Genomic DNA, 25,543 nt, shown 5'->3' with positions numbered 1-25,543 from the left:
GGGGGTCTTGTTGAAAGGGAATCCCGGAGAATACATTCCCTGGCTGTATCCACCATTGTAGAAAGAGGATAACCCTTGGTGGCACTGTCACATGTCTGTTCAGAGAGTGTTTGCGGGATGTACAGACCGTGCTCAACCGGTGCTGCAGACAGTGCATACGGAGTCTGGCATACTTTACTACGAAAGTCGTAGCTGCCATATGTCCCAGAATCTAAAGACATGTCCTCACTGAAATTTGTGGGCTGATGGTCACCGTGAAAATAAGATTGGTCAATGTAGTGAATCTGTGGTTTGGCAATATTGCCTTGGCTTGTATGGAGTCTAGGTCAGCTCCAATAAACTCCAGTCGCTGGGTTGGTCCCAGAGTGGATTTCTTTTCATTTATCTGTAGACCTAGCTGGTGAAACAGGTCTATTGTGGTCTTCAGCATGCCTGCTGTCTTGTTGGTTGGCACCCTTGAGTAGGCAATCATCTAAATAGGGGAAGATTATGACTCCTTTGTGTCGAAAATGTGCTGCTACTACCACAAGCATTTCTGAGAATACGCGGGGAGCAGTGGACAGTCTGAAGGGAAGGAACCTGTATTGGCTGTGGTTGTGTCCAACTGTGAACCTCAGGAACTGTCTGTGGGCAGGATGTATTGTAATATGGAAGTACGCATCTTGGAGGTAGAGGGCTGCAAACCAGTCCCCCACATTTAGTGCTAGGATTATTGTGGCCAGAGTGGCCATTTTGAACCTGTGGTTGTGTATGAACCTTTTGAGTTTTTGGAGATCAAGATTGGTCTCAATCCCTCTTCTTTCTTCTCTCTCAGGAAATATTTGGAATAAAAACCCCTCCCTCGGTATTGATGTGGTACTGGTTGTACAGCACCTAGCAGTAGGAGGCGGTTTACTTCCTGTGGCAGGAGGTGCTCATGAGAGGGGTCTCTGAAGAGGGACAGGGAAGGGGAGAATCTAGGGGCGGGTGGCTGTGAAAGGAATGGTGTGACCAGATTGTACGATCTCCAAAATCAATTGATCTGTGGTTATCGCAGCCCAGGCATGGTAAAATGGCCTTAGGCGGTGACCACAATTTTGGGATAGGGTATCTGTTGGCGCTAGAGGTGTGAGGAGGTCATGCATACTCTCAACCAAGACTTCAAAAATTGTGGCTTAGATGTAGATGGACATGTGGACGAGGCCTGGTTCTGTGCAGCTTGTCGTCTCTGAGCCTGTTGTTTGGGTTTGTTCTGAGTGAAGTATCGTGGTTGTTGATGGTTAAACAAGGTGTCTAGTGACATCTAGTGGGTGTACGCCTAGTGTACGCAGCATCGTTCGGGAGGCCTTCGTGGTATAGAGGACGTCATCTGTTTGAGACGAGAATAGTTGATCCCTATCAAAGGGGAGGTCCTCCACTTTTAGTGGTAGTTCTTTTGGGATTCCCGAAGCCTGCAACCATGCTGTTCTTCTCATAACCACAGCTGTTGTGGTTGTCCGCTACATCCATTGAGGCTTGCAGCGTTGCACAGGCTATTACCTGACCCTCGTTGATAATGGCGTTGAGTTGAGGACGTTTATGTTCAGGGAGGTCTTCCATGAGCTCTTGTATTTTACTATAGTTAGAGTAGTCATAATTTGCTAGTAGAGCAGAATAGCTGGCAACTTTAAGCAGAAGGGTGGCTGATGAGTAAACTTTCCGACCCAAGAGGTCCAGTCTCTTGTGTTCATTATCTTGCAGTGAAGAGAGGAAATGAGGCTGTTTACTGTGCTGATTAACAGCCTCTACTACCAGAGAACAGGCTTGAGGGTGTGAAAAGAAAAATTCCATGCCTTTGGCTGGAACGAAGTCTTTTCTGTCAACCTTTTTGTTAGTGGGTGGTGCCAATGCTGGTGTTTGCCATATTACCTCTGCAGGCTCTATTATAGCCTCATCCATGGGGAGGGAAATCTTGGTCGATGATGCTGATTGTAAGATTTTTAACAACTTATGTTGTTTCTCCTGAACCTCATGTAAGGCAATTTCTTGGCTGTTTGCTACTCTTTTGAAGAGTTCTTGGAACTGTTTCAGGTTATCTGGTGTCTTAGGGGTAGATGGCGTCACCACTTCATCTGGTGCAGAAGATGAGTGCGGGGCACGTGGTGAATCATCCAGATCTGCCTGAGATAGTATCTCTTCTTCTTCTATCTCTGTCTCAGGGGGGGTCAGAGGTTTCTCTATGTGGTAATGATGGGTGTACTCTGGAACCTCTTGTTGCTGGGGAAGGGGGACCAGAATAGGGGTTCTGGTATGTGGGCCAAGGACCTCATTGTGGCCATTGCATGGGGTAAGGCAGTAATGGGTAAGACCAGTGCTGTGCATAGGGCTGTGACTGCTCGGAGGGGTGAGGCTTAGGCTTCACAGCATTCCATGTAGGTCTCATCTGTGATGGGGATGAATGTTGAGAGGAGAAGCGGTTGTCCTGCACGTCTCCTTCCTCACCACTATGCATGGAGAGTAGTGCAGGAGATGAAGGATGGTACTGTGCTATGTAGCTCAGGGACTGTTTGGTGCCGAGCAGTGGTGACTGCGGTGCAGAAGAAACTGCTATGTCAGCAGGACGCAGGAGTTGCGATGGTCCCGCCTTGGGGTTACGGTCGACCATTGGAGTGCTGACCGGTGCTGGATTCGACTTGTTAGGTGGCAGCAAGTCTTGGCTCAGTGCCAGTGGCGGCAGCATTGATCGTGGTGCCGCTGCCTGTGCGGCGTTCTATACCTGGGGTAGTCGGTGCGGTGGAGGAGACTTGACATCTCAACTCCAGGGCCGCGCATTGGGGCTCAGAAGGGGTCCACTGAGGGACGGTGCCGGAGGAGTCTGGTGCCTCATAAGTCCTCACTCTGGATGAGTGGAGCACCGAGGGTAAAGACCTCGCTGGGGAAGCTCTCTTTTTCTGAGAGACCCTTGCTGGAGAGGTCGAGGCTCACTTCCTGACAGTTTTGGAAGTCGGAGCCTTATCAGAGCTCAGGGATCTCGGTTTATGAGACTTCCCGGAGGACATCTCTTGCCGAGGTTGGAGGGATTTCTCCAGCAGAAGCATTTTCAAGCTGAGATCCCTGTCACGTCTTGCCCTTGTTGTTAAGTTGGTGCAATGTATGCATTTCTGGGAGATATGAGTTTCTTTCAGACAGTGAATGCAGAATGTGTGGCCGTCAGAGACCGGCATCGGTTCACAGCAGGAGTCACACTTTTAAAATCCTGTTGAGCCCGCATAACTGCAGTTAAGCCTCTCCCACCTCTCAAGAGATACCGGTGGGAGTTAATTGTAATGGTAAACTGTAGAAACTGTTCCCAAACGGGGAATTAAGGAGAGAAAAGTCTTCTTTCTTCTCTTTTCCTTTTTTTTTCTTTTTTATGAAAAACCTCTAAGAGGAACTAAGGAAACTATGTAACTATGTACAGACTAAGACTAACTAAACAATGTAACTAAGGGTACACTAAAAAGAAGTTCCTATGTAACTTGTAACTTTTTTTTCTCCCCATAAAGTATCAAAGAGCACTGCTGTGGAGCTTGTCTGCAGCCGGTTGAGAGGACGGTTGAGAAGGAACTGAGGGGATGGTTGGGGGAGCGCACACTACAGGAGGTGCCAACAGCTGCATGAGACTACTCCTGTGTGCGCCATCCCCCCCAACCAAGTACTGCTGCGAGAAATCTCTGATCTCCGGCGCAGGGATGCACAGACACCTAGAGTGGAGCACCCACAGGGACACCACTTGAAGCAGATGATGGGATTTTCAGGATGCCATGGTTATCACCTAATCTTTTCAAAAGGTGCCATGGATCTCATATCCCAGGTAGCCCTTGAATTTACCTTGGCAAACGCTCTCTCACACATGGGAAAAAGCATCAGAAAAAGCTTTGCAGGACTGGCATCATCCTCTCTGGACCCTCTCCTGATCAATTTCAAAATCTGCATGATCTGTAGAGCACAATTCAACCTAGAATGCACAGCCAGACTAAGGATATTGAAATTGTAGGTCTGATCTAATGATTTCAGATGTATATTTCTCATACAATCAAAGACATTGACACCTTTATTTTTTTCCTTTTTAAAAGAAAATTAAACAAAAAAATTGCATAGCAACATTACAGTGGAGATGCTACATGCATACACACACAAACCATGTAAAATTCAGCTACTTTTTCTATTATGCATTTTTCTAATTCACAATTAATAGGAATAAGAAAAAACACTGATTTATTTTAACAATGAACACAAAAACAAATATACAGAGAAATAAAGGAGAAAACGTGTATGTGCTTATACATATACAAGTGTTAATGTATGTATAAGTAATAGACACATCTGTTATGTGTTTTATCAATACATCTAATGTGCTTTACATAAACAAGTATTATCCTCAAAAAGTATATACAGACGAAGAAACTGAAGTACAGAAGTTAAGTGACTTGCCCTAGATCACAGAGCACGTGAATGGAAGAGATGGGAACAGAACTAAAGTCCTCTGGACTCCCAGTCTCATGTCCTATTCATTGGATCCAGCTGTTCTATGGCTAAATAATTCTAACTTTAAGAAACTATTACACTTCTGTACTTTACCTGATTGTTTGTATTTCCAAGTTTTATTTTTTATTAGCACTATACAAAAATATTGCTTAAATTAGTGATAAACATGTCACTCCTGAATTTTTGTTTTAACTTTAACAAATGCCAAATGCATCTTTATTCTATGTATACAAATCTATTTTAAGAGCTTTAAGTTTAGCTGACTTTTAGTAACAAGTACTAAGCAACTGAAAGTCTTCAATTTTAAATTACATAACTTGGTGAGTTCAAAAAGGTAGGATCTATTCACATGCTTAAAGGACTCCTATGTAGAAGACAGAAAAGCTCTTCAGTAATACAGAACATTAGCAGAAACTAGCTCACGAGCAGCCCACTGACGAGTCAGTCCAAATTTGCTGCAAAGCAAACTGTGATTTTATTTTCAATAGCTATTAAAAAGGGAATATCATTTAATATCTTTTATAGAATTCTTGTAGTGAAGAGCATGAGGAATTCACCAAGAGCACAAGCAAAATTAATCCACACTATACCCAGTAAAAAGAAAAGGAGTACTTGTGGCACCTTAGAGACTAACAAATTTATTTGAGCATAAGCTTTTGTGCGCTACAGCTCACTTCATTGGATGCATTCAGTGGAAAATACAGTGAGGAGATTTATATACACAGAGAACATGAAACAATGAGTGTTACCATACACACTGTAACGAGAGTGATCAGGAAAGGTGACCTATTACAAGCGGGAGAGCGGGGGGGGGGGGGGACGACCTTTTTGTAGTGATAATCAAGGTGGGCCATTTCCAGCAGTTGACAAGAACGTGTGAGGAACTGTGGGCGGGGGAGATAAACATGGGGAAATAGTTTTGTGTAATGACACATCCACTCCCAGTCTTCATTCAAGCCTAAGTTAATTGTATCCAGTTTGCAAATTAATTCCAATTCAGCAATCTCTCGTTGGAGTCTGTTTTTGAAGTTTTTTTGTTGAAGAATTGCCACTTTTAGGTCTGTAATCGAGTGACCAAAGAGACTGAAGTGTTCTCCGACTGGTTTTTGAATGTTATAATTCTTGATGTCTGATTTGTGTCCATTTATTCTCTTACGTAGAGACTGTCCAGTTTGGCCAATGTACATGGCAGAGGGGCATTGCTGGCACATATCACATTGGTAGATGTGCAGGTGAACGAGCCTCTGATAGTGTGGCTGATGTGATTAGGCCCTATGATGGTGTCCCCTGAATAGATGGACTACAAGCCATAAGGAACAGTATCCCCAATAATGTCACGGCAAACCTTGTGGTTAAACTTTGTGACTTTGTCCTCACCCATAACTATTTCACATTTGGGGACAATGTATACCTTCAAATCAGTGGCATTGCTATGGGTGCCCGCATGGCCCCACAGTATGACAACATTTTTATGGATGACTTAGAACAACGCTACCTCAGCTCTTGTCCCCTAACGCCCCTACTCTACTTGCGCTACATTGATGACATCTTCATGATCTGGACCCATGGAAAAGAAACCTTGAGGAATTCCATCATGATTTCAACAATTTCCATCCCACCATCAACTTCAGCCTGGACCAGTCTACACAAGAGATCCACTTCCTGGACACTACGGTGCTAATAAGCGATGGTCACATAAACACCACCCTTTACCAAAAACCTACTGACTGCTATACTTACCTACATGCATCCAGCTTTCATCCAGACCACACCACATGATCCATTGTCTACAGCCAAGCTCTACGATACAACCGCATTTGCTCCAACCCCTCAGACAGAGACAAACACCTACAAGATCTCTATCAAGCGTTCTTACAACTACAATACCCACCTGCTGAAGTGAAGAAACAGATTGACAGAGCCAGAAGAGTACCCAGAAGTTACCTACTTACAGGACAGGCCCAACAAAGAAAATAACAGAATGCCACTAGCCATCACTTTCAGCCCCCAACTAAAACCTCTCCAACGCATCATCAAGGACCTATCCTGAAGAACGACCCATCATTCTAACAGATCTTGGGAGACAGGCCCAGTCCTTGCTTACAGACAGCCCCTCAACCTGAAGCAAATACTCACCAGCAACCACACACCACACAACAGAACCACTAACCCAGGAACCTATCCTTGCAACAAAGCCCGTTGACAACTGTGTCCACATATCTATTCAGGGGACACCATCATAGGGCCTAATCACTTCAGCCACACTATCAGAGGCTCGCTCACCTGCACATCTACCAATGTGATATATGCCATCATGCGCCGGAAATGCCCCTCTGCCATGTACATTGGCCAAACTGGACAGTCTCTACGTAAGAGAATAAATGGACACAAATCAAACATCAAGAATTATAACATTCAAAAACCAGTCGGAGAACACTTCAACCACCCTGGTCACTCAATTACTGACCTAAAAGTGGCAACTGCCCACCTTGATTATCACTACAAAAGGCTTTTTTCCCCTCCGCTCTCCTGCTGGTAATAGCTCACCTTACCTGATCACTCTCGTTACAGTGTGTATGGTAACACCCACTATTTCATGTTCTCTGTGTATATAAATCTCCCCACTGTATTTTCCACTGAATGCATCCGATGAAGTGAGTTGTAGCTCATGAAAGCTTATGCTCAAATAAATTTGTTAGTCTCTAAGGTGCAACGAAGTACTCCTTTTCTTTTTGCGGATACAGACTAACATGGCTGCTACTCTGAAAACTATTCCCAGTGTTTCAACTCAAGGATATATCCTTTTGAGGATGGATTCTTTTATAAAATACACTGTTAAGGAAATGTATTGTATCTGTTGAACTTTACTTAGCTAGGATACTCTACAAGGAAATTCAATTTAAAACAAAAATCGTCTTGCCTCTCCCAATTTCTCTCTTACATCTCCCCCATCTTTCTCCCTTTTCTCTGCCTCTTTCACTGGAAGGTCTAGATATGAAAGATGACTCTGGATCCAGCCAGAATATAACTGGGTGGATCAGTCAAAGCAGGAGGGCAATGTAGGAGCATAGGAACTAGGGTACAACCCCAAATTTTAGTATGGCAGCACAACAGAGTATCACTACCCCACCTAATAAGTGAAACACTTCACTCTGCAGTGCTGAATCAAAAACAATAGCATTTGAGGGTCCACAACCTGAATTTCAGCTGGAAAGCATAACATAGTTTTGATTCTGGGCCAGACTTTGGAAAGATGATGATGCCAGGAGAACGGCATACTTACAGAATGGCTTACAATCTCAAGAACAACATAAGTTTTAAGGGTCAGAACCTAAAGCCAACGATTAAGGTTTTCTTATGCCCTGCCTTTCAAAGGAGCACAACTACGTCCGCTTCCAAAAGTACTAACTAAAATCTGCACAGACATTACTATTGGCCCTGTATGTGCATGTAGTGAGGACTGTACAAAAACCCTGAAAGCTTAACACACCACCACATAGATATTACGAACACATATATACATACACACACATATATTATACACTTATGTACACTTCAACCCTCAAAAATGCAAGAGCTCCCAATTTCTGAGATGCCAAAGAATATTCATGTAGATTATTTCACTATATGCAATGTGTGTAACACTGATCTTTTGTTTTTATTGCTTCCTAGTAACTACAAAATTTCCAATACTAATTCCAGTTTCTTCCAAGAGATGTAAACTTAATTAACTGCACACCATATAAAATACAAGTTACTAGACCATCACACTCTAATTACAGCTGGAATCCAAATATAACAGTATTGGATATCAAGTTTCGTTCATATAAAGCACAGCAGTCTTCTATCTAGGTCCTGCAGATCTCTAAGGGCAGGTCTACACTACTGCTTAAGTTGATCTAACTTTCATCGCTCAGGGGTTGAAAAAGGCCCCCGCCATGAGCAACAGAAGTTTCACACTGTCTACACTGGTGCTAGGTCAGCGGCCAACATAGCTTCCGCTTCTCGCTGAGGTGGAATAATTATGTCAATGGGAGAGGGTTCTTCCATCAGCATAGTGCATCTTCACCAGATGCGCTACAGCTGTGCAGATGTAGCACTGTAGTGTAGACTGGCCCTAAGATATTTACCTACAGTTATGACACTGTGCTGAGATAATTCATTGTGATAAATGACTCAGATGATGCAGTTCTGAAGCAGTTTATTCACCTTACCTAATTTAGCCACATAACCAATTTTTTTCTGGTTGCTCTTTTGTTCTATATTGTTTTTATTGCAAATAGGAAAAAGAGACTAAATCAATCAGTAATTTTTGGCTCATCATTTTGTATTGTAATTGCTATAAACCATAAGGCACATAGAGGTCACATCCTGGAAATGTCATAATCAATCAAAAACACATACGCACGTACCTCTAAATAAATGTTCTAAATATATTTTAGATGGGATATATTCATCACATTGGCAGATCCAATGTTTCTACTTACTGTAATCTAAATAGCCTTTAAAATAGCATGTAATAAGGGAATTATTAGACCGACTGACCACTGCTCTGACCACATCATCCACCCCCCCTACCAGCTCCGGCTATCATGCTTCACTGCAAGAAGATCAAGCTTCCTGTCATCACCCTCTCAACTGTACCCTCATATCCCTCTTGCATACTCTGGTCTCTTAATGCATTTCCTCCTACCAACAAAGCAAGGCTTATCTGCCTATTTCTCAAATTCTCATCTTTGTGCCTTCATCCACACTACTCCTTTACACAGAATGCCCTCATCTTCTTCATCTCTGTGTGTCATTTGTCTTCTCAGAGTGCAAATTTTTGGGGGCAGGGGCTGAATTTTCAAGTATGTACAATAGGAATGTGCCCAGCACAATATGGTCCCAATCCTGCTGTGGGGCTCTGTGTGTGAATGGAATATAAATATTAAATAAATAAATACAGAATATACCCAAGATTAAAACAGAGATTTTACTTTTTCTATACTGAACCAATGTTTTCTGTAAGCTATGTATAGCACCTATATATTATGGTGAATGATGGCTTTAGAAATATAGAGGGATGGATAGATGGATAAGACAGTTGTATTTTATAGATTATGGGGGAGAGATACTCCTGTGACCACTTTACAGGTGGAAAAGAGAGAGCTGAGAATGTATACAGGCACAGAACCTTCTGTAATTTTGAGTTCTGAAATGTTCAGATCCCTGATTGATGCATAAGCAGGGTCAATGCTAGCAATTATGTAGCTTGTCCGCATGGTACACAACACCTACAATGGGGATCTGCAGAGGCAATGAATAAGAAACAAACAGTTACCTACCTTTCTGTAATTGTTCTTCGAGATGGGTTGCACATGTCCATTCCCCTGTAGGTATGTGTGGGAGCCCCATGCACAGCTGTCAAAGATCTTTTTCCCCTCAGCAGTACCCATCAGGGCAGCTTGAGTGCCCTCTGCCATTGCATGACACTATGGGCAGGCATAAGAGGGCAGAGCCACCCCAATCCACCTCAGTTCCTCTTACTGGGACAGATTTTGATAGAGAGGGGAAAGAGAGTGGGTCCTGGAATGACATGTCCACACATCTCAAAGAACAGCTGTTAGAGACAGGTGGGCAGTTTCTTCTTCTTTGATTGCACGTCCATTCTGCTGGATGTGGGCTCAGAGTCTACAGGAACAGATTGGAAAACAACACATCCAACAGTGACATGGCTTCTGGACTGCTTGACTACAGCATAATGAGAAGCTAACACGTGCACTGATGACCAAGTTATCCAGAATAGGTAGTTGCGCTTGGAAAGCTACTGATGCTGCATATGCTCTAGTGAAATGGGCCAACACTCTAGCTGGTGGCATCACATTAGCCAACTGCCAACACAAACAAATGCACAAAGAAACCCAGGGTGAAAACCTCTGAATGGAAACTGGGTGTCCTTTCATTCTATCCACAACCGTGACAAACAACTGCGTTGAGGAATCATAGAATCATAGAATATCAGGGTTGGAAGGGACCCCAGAAGGTCATCTAGTCCAACCCCCTGCTTGAAGCAGGACCAATTCCCAGTTAAATCATCCCAGCTAGGGCTTTGTCAAGCCTGACCTTAAAAACCTCTAAGGAAGGAGATTCTACCACCTCCCTAGATAACGCATTCCAGTGTTTCACCACCCTCATAGTGAAAAAGTTTTTCCTAATATCCAATCTAAACCTTCCCCCCCGCCCTGCAACTTGAGACCATTACTCCTCGTTCTGTCATCTGCTACCACTGAGAACAGTCTAGAGCCATCCTCTTTGGAACCCCCTATCAAATCCCCCCTCATTCTTCTCTTCTGCAGACTAAACAATCCCAGCTCCACAGGAACCAAAGGACTTCATGGAAAAAAAGCTAAAGCTCTTCTAACACCTAATGAATGAAGTTTCTCCTTATCTCTATGAGTGTGAAGTTTCAGAAAGAAAGTCAGCAAATAAATTGCCTAGTTAATGTTAAAATTGGAGACCACCTTTATTAAGAACTTTGGGTGAGGGTGGAGGTAAACATTATCCTTACGGAAAACTGTATAGGGAGGCTCTGGTACCAGAGTTCTCAACTCACCCACTTTCTTCATAAAGGTAATCACAGTCAAAAAGTCCACATTTACAGAGAGGTAGAGAAAGGGAGCAAGTTGCAAGAGGTTCAGAAGTGGCCCCATTAATTTTGGGAACACCAAAATCAGATCCCATAGGGGAATAGGATCTTTCACCTAAGAGTATAATCTGTCCAAACCCTTTAGAAATCTGATGGTGATAGGGTTGGAAAAAAAGATCTATTATCTACCAAGGGGTGGAAAGCTGAGATAGCTCTATCAGAGTACCTCTGGAAGCTAACTGATAGACTTTGATGTTTTAGGTGTAAAAGACCACCCAATACATGACTGATAAGAGCTTATTTGGAGGGAACATTTTTGTCGGGACCGGATGAAAAAACATTTCTATTAGCCAGATAAGTACCTCTTCTTGAAGCTTTATACTATTCAGAAGTACTTTCTGTATGTTCTTAGAGCAAGCCCTTTCCAATGGTGTTAACCATGAAGCATCCACTCTGTCAAACGGAGTGCTTGTAGGCTGGGGTGAAGCAGATGCCAATGGCCCTGGGTAATCATGCATAGATCCAACGGGAGAGATAATGGAGGTCTGACTGACAAGATTGGCAGGGTTGAGTACCAGTGTTGCTGAGGCCATGCTGGTGCTATAAGTATGAGGTGAGCCCGGTCATTGACAAGACTCTGCGCAGTAATGGAATCAGAGGTAAGGCATATAAAAGTAATTCTTCCAGGATAGCAGGAATGTGTCTGTCAATGAACCTGGATTGTAAACATTACTGATGGCATTTTCCGTTGGCCTGTGTTGCAAATAGGTCCACCTGGGGTGTCCCTCACAGCTGGTACATGAATCTGGCCATGTCTGGAGACAGTGAACTCTGATGGTGATTAGGGAAGAACCTGCTCAGCTGATCTGTCAACAAATTCTGCACTCCTGGAAGGTAAGTAGCTCTGAAGTGAACCAAATTGGCTATGCAAAAGTCCCACAGGTGAATCACTTTCTGGCACAGCTGTGTCAAATGCATCCCTCCCTACATGGTTTCATAAAATATAGTTTCTGTGCTGTCTTATTACTAGCAGATTTTTTCCCCCTTGATATGCAAAAGGAAGGCTGAACAGACTAGATGAGCAGCTCACAACTCTGACATTTATGAGAGTCTCTTCAGTTCTTGGGAAGACCACAGACCTTGAGTCTACAGTGACCCATGTGTACCCCACAACCAAGGGTGATGCATCTGTGATTAAAGTGAGCACTGGTTGTAAGGGAACGACGAAAACCCTGTAACAGAGTCTTTGGTGGTTCCTCTCTCCCTCAGGGTGTGGGGAAACCTGACCACACCCAGCTATCAACTCTGGGTGATAGCAACACCAGACCACTTTCCTACTATTCCCAAGGGGGGTTCTGCCCTTTGTAGGGCTCCTTAAGTCTCTCTGGCTGGGGGATCAAAATGGAAGTCACAAACTCTCCACGCTTTCAGGGAGACTCCCTGAGGTTCCAGAAAGCAGGGGTGGGGAAGGGGGGAGGGTATCTACAGTGCTGCCAACAATCCAGTCCCAAGATAATAGGTTTGAGGAAATCACTTTGTCTGGGTTTCTGTGGCAGGCTCAGCCTGTGTGTCTTACCATAGGTGGTCTGCTGTACTTTCCCCAGGGTCGGGATGAAAGTCTCCTGCCTCGGAGTTCCCTTTGCAACGTCAGGCATTACTCCTGCAGTCTGGTGCTTAGGGTAGTCTTGCTCCTTTCCCCCTGCTTACTGAAGTTTCTTCCTGTTTAAAGCCCTCCTCCCAATCATGCATGATTGACAGGACTGGATAGGTGGGGCTAGCCCAACCAGCAAAGCCTCTCTGCTCTCTTCCTCATACCTGGGGGCCTATACTCTGTCACAGACCTTCACCCAAACTTTCAGAGAGTGTATTCACCGGTTCAGAGATGACAAAACTAACACCAGTACTTGAGCTACTTAGGACATACATTGAAGCCAGCCAGCCTTGCAACTTCCTGAGGTGTAGTGTGGTGTGCTGCACTACACAGGTACATACTGCCGTGTGCCCCAGGAATCTGAGGCATCTGTGAACTGTGGTGAGAGGATTTGCTTTTAGCTCCAGAACTAACCCCCAGTGTTTCAAAGCTTGATTTTGGCAGAAAAGCCTTGGCCTTCGTAGAGTCTAAGACTGCTCCAATAAATTCAATTATCTGTAGTGGTTTCAGGATTGATTTGTCCCAATGAACTGGAAGCCCGGTGTATTGAATGCAGATAGGCTGATGGACAGAACAGTACTTGACCTTTCGACTTGCCTCTCACCAGCCAGTTTTCCAAATCTGGAAACAGATGGACACCTGATTTTCAAAGATACCCTACCACCATGGCCATGCACTTTGCGAAAACATGAGGAGCAGCTGACAGACTGAATGGAACCACTGTGAATTGGTAATGGGTTCCATTCGCCACGAATCTGAGAAATGTCCAGTGGTTGTGGCATATTGCCACATGGAAGTAAGCACCTGTTAAGTCGAGGGCACCATACCAGTCCTCTTATTTCAGGGAGGGAATCATGGAAGCGAAGGTGACCATATGAAATTTTATCTTCTTCAGGAATCTGTTTAATTCTCCTGTATACAAAATAGGCCTGAGACAATCTTTCGCTTTGGGAATAAGAAAGTAGAGGGAATAGAAGCTCTTCCCCTGAAGCACAAAAGGACTTCCTCTGTGGCTTCTGCTTCAAGGAGGGATTAGACTTCCTGCTGAAGGACAGTTTCATGAGAGTGGTTCCTGAAGAGACATGGAAGGAAGACAGAAATAAAACTGGAAGGAACATCCCAGATCAACCATGCTTAAGAACCACTTATCTGATGTTATGTGAGACCAAGTACTTAGGAAGCGAAATAAGCAACTGGAAAACAAAAAGGGTAGAAACAGACAGAACTGTGGGAACTGGTAAACTATCCTTATCAACCCATCAAAATGCCTGTTTGGACGAAGCGGCTGGATGAGATGAACCTGCTGATGCAGAAGAGGGTGGTGGTGGTGCTGACCTCCTTTTAACCTCTGCCTTTCTTTTTTGGTGGGTTCAGGGATCCCCATGCTTTCAGGGAGACTCTGAGGATCGCAGAACAAAGCCCTAATGTCTATAGGACTGCTGAGGACAATACTTCTTTCTTTTCATTGCCAGTGCATAGATTCCAGGCAATTTTAGCATTGTCCTGCGCTCTTTTAGGCTATGAAGTCTATTGTCTGTCTTGTCTGAAAATAAGGAAGGACTTTAGAATGGTAGATCTTGGATGGTCTGCTGAACCTCTGCAGGAAGACTGGAAGACTGCAGCCATCACTACTTTCTCATAGTTATACTAGATGCCATGGTGCGAGTTGCTGAACCTGCCACATCCAAGCTGTCCTGTAGAGCTGTTCTGGTCACCAGCTTGCCCTCCTCTACCATCATATTGAATTCCTGCTTGCAGTCATCCAGTAACCTGTCCTTAAATTTTATCATGTTCTCCCAGAGAGTATCATAGTGACTTCAGAGCACCTGTTGGTTTTCAATTCTGAGTTTCAGACTTAGAATAAAGTTTACAGGCAAACAAGTCCAGCCTTTGACTTTTTTCCTTTAGGAGTCAACACCTGGTACCATGCATCTTCCGCTCATTAGCTGCTGCCACTACTAAGGAGCCCAGGAGAGGACAAGAATACGGATGTTCAAACCCAGTAGAAGTGATGTAGAACTTCCCTTCTTCCCTTCCTCCCACAGCAAAATGGGCAGAGAGGGACTGCCAGAGTGCATTAACCAGCTCCAGAATGGCTTAATTAGTCACTAGAGCCACTCTGAAAGGTGCTGCCAAAGCCAGAATGTCCATCAACTTGTGAGATTTCTCGCAGACCTCTTCTGCCTGAATGTCCATAACAGAGACCACCATTCTCAGTAGACTTTGGTGAACCATGTAAACCTCTGATGCTGCTGAGTCGCTTACCACCTCCATAGCCTCATCTGATGGGGAGGAAGAGGTAGCGCCTGCACTGTGTCTTGCAGTGGGAGAACTTCCCAAGCGACTTCTAGCTACTCAGTACCAGACCCGGTCCCAGTCCTCGAAGAATGTTGCCTGTGGGGCCAATACTCTTGGTGCGCCCTCGAGGAAACCGACTGAGGCAGGTAAGAGGAAGCCCTAGCAGGAGGAGGGACACCCCATGGTGTCCAGAAAAGGACCTATCCTTGTCCAGGCCATTGCCCCTTCAGAGAATGACACTGCTGCGACTGCTGCAAGACATATGGCTCCCACGTCTCTGGCAGAGGATATGTGCCCTGCCTACATTGAGACACAAAAGACTGCACCTCTGAGTCTGAGGAAGATAACTCTCAGTCCTCTGATAACAGTGGAGCAGAGCCCCATTGGAACCAGAGATAGGTAGCCAGAGCTCAGGGATGGCAGTACAAGGATACCATAGTTGGCTTGCCTCTTGATTGCACCAGCTTCTGATGTAGTAATGGTACTGTATGCTCCTGAAGAGACAGAGTAGGAACCACTGGTACTGGTTGGAAACCTTCCTGCACAACCAGAGACACCAAGAGGTTAAGCAGTTCTCTCATGGCTGCATAAACCTCTGGTGTCATTGATGCTTGTCTTGATTCCTGACCCTGATGTCTTTCTATGGGTACGTCAGAGGTTGGACTCGAGAGACATGACACAGGTTCTAGGGTTGACTATCTTAGATGAGGAGTCCTCTAGGAAGCACTCTTCAGAGTCTTTCCCAGAGTCCTTGCCTCTAGCTGACTTCAGTACAGACGATCTTGCCAAACAGGGTACTAAGTCTCTCAAGGGCCAGTCTCTCTTTTTTTGGCACCAGAGATAGAGAGTGAGGTGCTGTAGACATCTCCAATGGAGCACTCCATATCAAAATGCAGTACTCAGAGTCCATTTAAAAAGCAAGGTCTCCAATGGTGGGCCATTAGGAGACACTTGAACCTGGCTGCTCTATCCTTCTTAGAACCAAGCGTGGATCTCTTACAGATGGACACTTGTCAGTAATGTTGGACTCCTCCAAGCATTTTAGACAGCTGGGGTGTGGGTCAATGACAGGCAGGACTTAAACCCCAGAAAGCAAGGCATTGTTCTGATACCAGACCCAGTACCAAAATTTGAATTTGATTTAAAAAAAAATAAATAAATAAAAACTGAAGCTTAATATTAACACTTATCTATACTAGATTTTACCTAACTACTAACTTCTAAGAAAAAATTGGCTATATACAAGGAGCAAGGGAAGAACTTGCTATAGCAAGACTGAAAGCACTCCAACAACAATCACTGGGAGTAAGAAGCAACTGAGGGTGATCACTGCACCTTTTGTACCTGCAAGCAGCGGCAGGCAAGGGTTGCTCAAGCTGCCCCAACGAGTACCACTGAGGGAAAAAGATCAACAACTGTGCGTGAGGGGGCACACACAACTACAGTGGAATGGACATGTAAAAATACTCGAAGAGAGAAGAATTTTAAAATGTTAAAAGACACGATACCTCCAGGTGTGTGATTATAGTATCATATATGCCACATTTCAGAGTGTCCATGCCTCAGGTTCACTTTCATAATACAAGATATGTGCATATGACATACCTACACATCCTCAAATGTATTGCTTTCATAAAGGGGTTCTACTACTATTTCTTTGTTAATGGACGCCTTTAATCATGTCAAGTAACCAGGTGCCAAATCATTATAAATTTCTAAATACATTGGGTAGAATTGGTGCACTATATAATAGAATATTTCTAAAAAAAATCTAAACTGATTATAGGGTAACTGTAGGGAACCAGAGGGTAAAGAGCCACCCTTGCAGCCTCAGTGGGCGGGGCCAGGCCAAGGTTCCGCCAATCCCTGGAAGGGGAAGGGTGGGACAGGAAGTACAAAGGGCAGGGCCCTCTGCCCTGTGAGGAGAGCACCAGGGAAGGAGACAGACACAGGCTGCTTCCTCGCGATCCTGCTGCTGACCCAGGCGAAGCCCTGGTCAAGGAGGAGCCTGACGGGGAGGAAGGCCTGTGGCAACCAGGGCTGCCAGCCGCTGAATACCCAGAGGACCTGGAGGGGCCTGACGGCAGCCCAGGCCACCGTGAGTCCGATACCAAGGGGGAGCGGGAGTGGCCCACAGCGGAATACCTGGAGGAGATGGAGGAACCGGAGCGACCCGCCTGAGAGACTGGGTAGGAAGTAGCCCAGGGGCCAAACTATACTGTGGGGTGGGTGTGTTTGGCCAGCGGGCATGGACAGCCCCGCTGACCCAGCGGCAGGACTTCCGCCTCCCGCCACTGCCAGGGCCCTGGGCTGGAACGCAGTGGAGTTGGGTGGGCCTGCGTTCCCCTACCCTGGTGCCCCCCTGCCTGAGGGGCACGCTACTGACTCCAACCAGCGCCTCCCTGCCTGAGGGGCGCACTACTGACTTCGGCCGGCACACCTTCCCCGCTAATTCCCCGACGCCCGGAAGGTGTGGCTGAGGCCTGCCACGGAGACCATAGCTCTCCATCGCCCCTAGGGGCTCGGAGGACCGACCGACACCTGTCACAGTAACAAATGTTTTAAATTAATAATTTTGCTCATGATTTTTCATGAAAACACAAGTAAATGAGTATTCCCACAATGCATTAATCCATAAGGACATAGTTTAGCAATTTAAACATTGCCTTTTAAATACTTTAACTACATGGAGCCCTAGATACAAATCCAGATAGACTTGAATCTGTCCCCAGAAGGGAAATTTTTCTATAATTCCAAAGGGAGAAGTGGGTACTCGGCACCTCTGACAATCAGGGCCTGTTTCTGTTCATCTTCTTATGATCTATGGATGAAGCTTTTGATGCCAAGGCATCATGTTCTGTGAAGTTTTTAATTTTAACATATTTTATTAGAGTAGGAATTTGTCATGGTGTTCTGCACAAAAATTTCTCCTCTTTCCACTACTGTTATGTAGCTACATGACAGCTACTCTCCCCCATGGAAGTTGCTGGATTTCGATGATGCTGTATATGAGAGAAGTATTTGGTGATCCCTCAGCAGAAAAGATGTAATGCATTAATTGTGGTACATACCAGAAATGAATCTTTTATGATACTCACTACATGTTCCAGTGAGCTTGTTTGAGTGGAAATCAACCTTTCAAAAAGATGCAGTGTTGCTTTTTCAAGGCTAGGCAGATGACGAAGCCACAAGCTTAGGATAGCTGATTCAGAGAGGGCAATCTTCTTCCTGAGTTAATGGGAAAATATTGTTTTCTACAAACTGAGCCATGAAGTGAATAAATATTTAAAAGATTGCATATCAATGCAAAATTATCAATCCACATATACATACTTATGCACTGTCTCCTAAAATTGTATATCTAATTATTACCTACCTTTTACAGATGGGAAAACTGAGATACTAGCCCCTGGTCTACACTACGGGGTTAGATCGAATTTAGCTGCGTTAGGTCGATTTAAAAATGACTGCGTCCACACAACCAACCCCATTCCGTCGACCTAAAAGGCTCTTAAAATTGAATTCTGTACTCCTCCCTGACGAGGGGCGTAGCACTAAAATCGACCTTGCTGGGTCGAATTTGGGGTAGTGCGGATGCAAATCGACAGCATTGGCCTCTGGGATGCTATCCCAGAGTGCTCCATTATGACTGCTCTGGACAACACTTTCAACTCCGATGCACTAGCCAGGTACACAGGAAAAGCCCCGGGAACTTTTTGAATTTCATTTCCTGTTTGGTCAGTGTGGCGAACTCAGCAGCACAGGTGACCACGCAGTCCCCCCAGAATCGCAAACAAGCTCCAGCATGGACCAAAAGGGAGACATTGGATCTAATTGCTGTAGGGGGAGAAGCATCTGTGCAGGCCGAACTCCAATCAAAAAGAAGAAATGCAAATATATATGCCAAAATCTCACAGGGCATGTTGGAGAGAGGCTACAACAGGGACACACAGCAGTGCCGCATGGAAGTTAAGGACTCAGGCAAGCCTACCAAAAGACAAAGTAGGCAAACAGTCGCTCCGGGTCAGAGCCCCATACATGCCGCTTCTGTGATCAGGTGCATGGCATTCTAGGGGGGACCCTACCACTATCCGACTACTGTCTGTGGACACCTGCAAGGGGGGAGTCTCACGCCACAGGGAAGAGGATTTTGTGGACGAGGAGGAGGAGAATGCACAGCAGGCAAGCGGTGAATCCTTTCTCCCTGGCAGCCAGGACCTTTTCATCACCCTGGAGCCAATACCCTCCCAAGTCGGGATCCCCAACCCTGAAGCCGGAGAAGGCACCTCTGGTGAGTGCACATTTGTAACTACAGCACAGGGTTTAAAAGCAATAGTGTTCAATGTTTGATTAGCCCTGAAGAATTGGGATGCATTCACGGCCAGTACAGCTACTGGAAAAGTCTGTTCACATGTCAGGGGATGGAGCGGAAATCCTCCAGGGACATCTCCTTGAAGCTCTCCTGGAGCTGAAAGCCATGAAAGCCTTTTGCAGACGGTTTCTGGGGAGGGCTGCCTTATTTCATCCTCCACGGTAGGACATTTTATCACGCCAAGCCAGTAGCAAGTATTCTGGAATCATTGCAGCACAAAAGCATGGCAGCGAATGGTCCTGGCTTTTGGTCGCATTCAAGCAACATTCGGTCAATATCTTTCTGTGTTAGCCTCAGAGTGACACCATTCATAGTCACCTGGTTGAAATAGGGGAATTTTTGTAAGGGAACAGTAAACGGACCCCATTCATGCTGGGCTGTTTGCGCTTGGCTAAAAGGGATCAACCCAGAAAACAGCCATGCGGCGGGTGGGGGGGGGGGGAGGAGTGAAGGAATCATCCCAGAGAATAGCCACACGGCGGGGAGAGGGGAGAAGGTATCATCCCAGAGACTAGCCACGTGGAGGGGTGGGAGGAGGTGTGTGTGCTGCACATCTACCCGAAAACCACAGCCCCTCCTTTTAAATGTGAAACCCAACCAGCATTGCTTGCTATGGGAAAGGATGGTGTTGCAGTTTGAAACCATTCCCACATGTTATGAAGGCATAAGAAGCCAACCCTGTGTAACAAAAGGCTTACCATGGCTGCCTGGAAACCGAATTCTGTTGCCCAGCCGTTTGTGATGTGTCACCCTACCGGCAGGCGTTCAATATAAAAGGCAAAACACGATCTTGTACCTAAAGCACATGTGCTGTCTGCTGTGAATTGCTTGATTCACTGTGAGTCTCCCTTTTGTTCTCAGAAATGTATCATCTTAAAATTTTATTCTCCCTTTTTATCTCCCCCCAGGTGCAAACGTTTCTACGCTCCCCCTATTATCTCTGTCCCTGCGGTTATTGCAGATTAGAAGGCGAAAAAAATGCACTCGCGAGGACATGTTTGCCGAGCTCATGCAGTCCTCCTGCACGGATAGGGCACAGCTTATTGCATGGAGGCGTGCAGTGGCAGAGGCCAGGAAAGAATCAAGTGAGCGCGAAGAGTGGAGGCAGGACGCAATGCTGAGGCTAATGGGGGAGCAAACGGACATGATGAAGCATCCGTTGGAGCTGCAGGAAAGCCAACAAGAGCACAGACCCTCCCTGCATCCACTCTATAACCGCATGCCTTTCTCCCCAAGTTCCATATCTGCCTCACCCAGATGCCCAAGAACGCGGGGGGGAGACTCCAGGCAGGCAGCCAGCCACTCCACTCCACTCCAGAGGATGGCCCAAGCAACAGAAGGCTGTCATTCAAACAGTTTGATTGTTCGTGTGACTACAATAAACAATGTGGCCTTGTCCTTCCCTCCTCTCCCACCCCACCCGGGCTACTTTGTCTGATCTAATTTTTAGTGTAGACATACCCTAAGAGATTAAGTGATTTCTCCCAAAGCCAAAGAGCAGGTAAGTAGGAGTGCAGGAATTAGAACTAAGCCGCCACTGGCTCTTTAGTCCTCTATTCATGCTGCTTCTTAAAATGTGACTACAGGCTTAACAGAAAAGTTGAGAATTTATACTGTCTAATAGGAATTGCCTATCAACTGATTTATAGAAGTTCAGTTAAGTGAACCTCACAGCATATCTTGCAAGTCAACAAATCCATGCTCTGTCAGCTCATGAAAAGACTAGCTTTCTACTATAAGTCAGCTAAAATACGTTATTATATAATTAGAAAATAAGATACCAAGAAAGCATAGGTTTGCAGTGGGACAACACCATAACGTGGGAATACTATGCATGAGGCAAAAAGCAGAGCACAGCAACCACCCAAGAAGAGGAAACATCCCACCACAACACACACTGGAATATGTTTACAGCTATTATAAAACTGGCATTAGGTTAGTTTCAGATTAAAATTTTTAATACAACAAAAATTGCATATCTTAATGTAACACCCAATTATGCAGAATTAAACAGAACTAAGGTTAGGATCTGTCCTCTGGTGTCCATGCCTTATCATGGGACAGTTTGTGTGCTCTAACGATCCCCAGAGTCTGTGTTGGTGGGGGCTTTTTGCTCCTGGTAGGTTCTACCAGGCTTGGCTGGTCTGTGAGGGAGGGGCCAGACAAAACATATACCCTGGTCCTCCAGGTTGGGGGTTAGGCACAGGGCTAACAACCTTGTCCCGTAAAAAACAAAATGTTACGGAAACAGCAACAGAGAAATCTACCATCACTGTGTGTGATGGCCTTCAGGAGTCAATGACCCATATGACTGCCAGTGGTGAAAGCCAAAAGGAAGCCACTGGCATGAAGACTGAAGTGCTCAACACCAAGACAAAAACCAAGGGTTTTTGGAACATACGGACAATGTATGAAACAGGGAAGCTAGCTCAGATCACAGCAGAGATGAGACGCTACAGCTCACACATGCTGGGTGTCAAAGAGAGCAGATGGATGGGATCAGGAAGACTAACAACAGCCTTGGGAGAAACTTTGCTGTTTTCTGGAAGGGATGATGGACAACACCATGAGGGTGTTGCCATCCTTTTGAAGAAGGGAGTGGAGCATTCCCTGCTTTAATGGAAATCCATCAGCAGCAGACTTATGAGATCCAGACTGAAAGGGAAATATAATAATATCATCCTGATTCAGTGCTCTGCCCTGACAAATGACAGTGATGAAGAAGTAAAGGACAAATTCTACTTTTAACTCCGCCTGTAGTGTGAGAGAGTACCACACCACAACCTAACTATTGTCATGGGAGACCTGAATGCCAAGGTCAGTAAGGACAACACAAACAACAACAGAGCAATGGGAAGACATGGGTGTGGCACCATGAATGAAAATGGAGAAAGGCTTGTTGATTTTTGTAATATGAATGACCTAGTCATTGGTGGAACCCTATTTGAACATCGGGAAATTCACAAGCTGACATGGTGTTCTCCAAATGACAGAGATAAGAACCAGACTGACTATGATCAATGGCAAATGGCGACGCTCACTGATAGATGTGAAAGTGAGAAGGGGTGTAGATGTTGGTAGCAACCACCACCTTGTGACAGCCTCCATCAAGCTAAAACTGAGAAGTGTGGGTCCACCAAACAAGGGACAGACATTATGATATTGACAAGCTGAAGTCCCTTGAAATACAGAAAGCCTTTGTTCTGCAGTTAAAGAACAGGTTTCAAGCACTTGCAGACCTTGATGAAGAGGAGGGGAATGCAGGATTCTGATAGTGGTTGAAAACTTGTATAATTTCTGTTCACAACTGTTGTCTACATAGCTGCTTCACATAAGATTTTACATCTCCAGATAGAGGAAAACAGCAAAAATAATTAACACATGTGCAGTACTTTACATTTTCAAAATACTGTTTAACCATTAAATTAGTGTGTATATATTATATGCACTGTACTACAACGTCTTGGCTCAGCAGGGTGAATTAAGAAGAGTGTCAGATTAGATTAACATTAATTTTATATTTTTGTGGTTTGATATGTATTATTATTTCAAGCTTTCTTTCTGATTTTAAATCAGAAAGTGACAAGTGAAAAATGGACACTTCTTTGTATTTTTGAAAAAGGATAAATGCAAAGTCCACACAGAGAAACTTTAACTCATAGGCAGGAAAATTTCTTATACTGGGAGCAAACTGTCCTCTCTGTCCTTGTGCCAGAGGAACTTGGGCATGCTTCACAGGGGCCACCACTGTGTTCTCTGGTAGGTTACTAGTCATACTACTTTTCTAGCATTTACTAATAACTAATTAAAGGGGCAGTCTTCTTGGATATCCAGAAAGAAGCCAAGTAAGGCTCATAACTTGAGGTCAGAGGCTGTAAAGGGCAGACAGACAGAGGTGAAGAATAGGGAGATAAATAATGAAAGGTGACTGAAGTAGAAAAATGTAATTAAGTCCCTCTGAAGGTTACAAGAACCTCAATAGAAGACCAAGAGCCCACCATACAAAGAATAATGAGCTCAACACATCTATGCATAGGAATACCCTCACAAGTACTTTCAGAGGCCCTCAATGAATAAAGTGGCCAACAACAATACAAACTGAATTCCTTTAGCTTGTTGTGATAAACAATCACTGGAAAAGGTAAAACACAGGTCAGAGTATTAGATTCAGAAAAATCCTCTGTGATCACAGAAAAAGCCTCTATCACCACAGAAAATGTTCAGACTCACATTAAGGAGCGACAAAAATATTTGTAATTATTTATTGCCTGTTGACTCAAGTGATATTGACTCAGTTTGGACAGTCTATCCTAGGGCAGTTGTCCTAGGAAAGCTTCCAGAATTTTTACCACTACTTGTGGAAAGTGCTGATCTGAAGCCACAGGAAACAGACAAGTCAAAGTCAACCCATTCCTTTTGGATTTTCAGATAAAGTTTCACTAAAACGAAGAGACTTCATTAGTTTCTGATGGAGTATTTATCTAGTAGCACATGTACAACGATAAATTAAAAATTGCTGCCCTGATATCATCTACCAATGCAATGTTTTATTTTGCTGTTACTAGAGCCGTTGGGGGGGAAACACTGATTTCTGGTCTTCTTCAGCAATCTCATCTGAACTTCGCAGACATAATGATGATGGGCTCCAGAAGAACTAGTGTCCAGCCCTCCTTAGCTAAAATTATTTTTGGGGCCAGCTTAGGGACTTTGAAGAGATGGGAGAAAGGTGGATGAATGGGGGAGAAAAGGTTCCCAGAGGATCATTTAAATATGAGGAATTCACTGTTTCCAAAAATGTCTTTTTAAAGCTATATAGCTGCCGAAAGCAGGAATTTCAGAGGAAGGGGGATTTTTTTTTTTTTTTTTGTTGGCTTTAAAAAAAAAAACCACAAACACAAAAACCTCAGTCTGAGGATTAGTTCAGAAAACATGATATCTAGAGTAACAGCCACATTTTCTTCTACTGACTATTATGGTAGATCGTGCCAAACTATCTCAACCTTAGAATATGGACACAGTTTAATACAGACACACAGTATGAGGACAGGTGAGCAAAAAGTTTCAAATTTATGAGATGGACTCCAGCAAAGACTTCTGTGCATTGTGAAGGAAACACCCTTTTCACTCCAGAAAACCTAGGTGAAGGATATTGTAATCATTCTTATGTCTAGAACTTCATATTTTAGTTGATAGAATCTCTGTTTCACTGAATGACCCTCTTGCTTAAGCTACTGCCCAGTCCACACTCTTAGAGGATCCACCTACCATATGAACATACATCACATATATGTTGTTTTAACATATAAATTATAAGGACTCTTATTTGGGGTCACAAAGACAGCCCTCTCTCCACTCAAAAATTTTATCAGAGGAATGATCCAAGATATCTGGTCTCTTGAGATGCTGAAAGGAGAAAGAGCTATAAGGCAGGGTTGTGATGAGCAGCAGTTGCCCCTGCAAGACATTGTGATGATTAGAGGAATGTTCGGGATGTGAAGATTCAAGTGTTCTAGGTAGGAGTATACTCTTCTTCAGTGGTGTATGCAAAAGGTGATCAAATACAAGTTATGTTTAAATCTTTAGAAATAAGGCCCAGGGATTTCATCCCAACTATGTGGTTTAATGAAGTGGGTGAAGTATTCAAGGCCTTATGTGGTCATTGTGAAAGCCCAAACTCAAAAGTTAAATCACTAGGTCTCAGAGATTCTATTCCATTCTATACAGGTTCTATCATCCTCATCACCAAAGTATCTTAGTGCCTTCAAGGACTGCACTGAATGACATGACTAATATCAGTCACACAGGAGTGCCGAACAGGGTCCAAGGCCCTCCCACTTTTGAAAGTGGATGGGGAGCCTGGAGGGAGGAGCTACAGGCCAAGGGCTGCTCTTGGGTCCCCCCCACCCTGGGAAGGTGGAGGCCTGGCTCCAGCTTCTGCCTTGGCCAGAATGCAGGGCCCTGGGCGGGGGCGGAAAGGGAAGAGGAGGACAGGGGCTGGGCCTTGTGCCCCCCACACACACACTTTTAAGAAGAATCTGTCACCCCTGGTCCAAGGAGAGAAGTGTGAAACTTTTGTTAGGGTGTTTTTGTTTATTTCTTTGCTTGCTTG

General features: G+C 44.6%; 1 protein-coding gene across 10 annotated transcripts in view; it reads right to left on the bottom strand.

Annotated features, from left to right (window-relative positions):
- Positions 1-25,543, bottom strand: part of FANCC (FA complementation group C) — a 156,769-nt gene that overhangs the window by 47,670 nt on the left and 83,556 nt on the right. For 9 of the 10 annotated variants that reach the window (XM_073344975.1, XM_073344973.1, XM_073344976.1 and 6 more), the window contains one exon: positions 18,134-18,290. In XM_073344975.1, coding sequence (XP_073201076.1) covers positions 18,134-18,290 — 157 coding nt within the window. The remainder of the gene's footprint in view (positions 1-18,133; positions 18,291-25,543) is intronic. The other variant, XM_073344980.1, reaches the window with a different exon arrangement.

Source organism: Lepidochelys kempii, chromosome 5 (assembly GCF_965140265.1).
Source record: "Lepidochelys kempii isolate rLepKem1 chromosome 5, rLepKem1.hap2, whole genome shotgun sequence".
Taxonomy (NCBI): domain Eukaryota; kingdom Metazoa; phylum Chordata; order Testudines; family Cheloniidae; genus Lepidochelys; species Lepidochelys kempii.
Note: the sequence above shows the minus strand (reverse complement) of the source record. Positions and strands in the feature narration are given on the sequence as shown.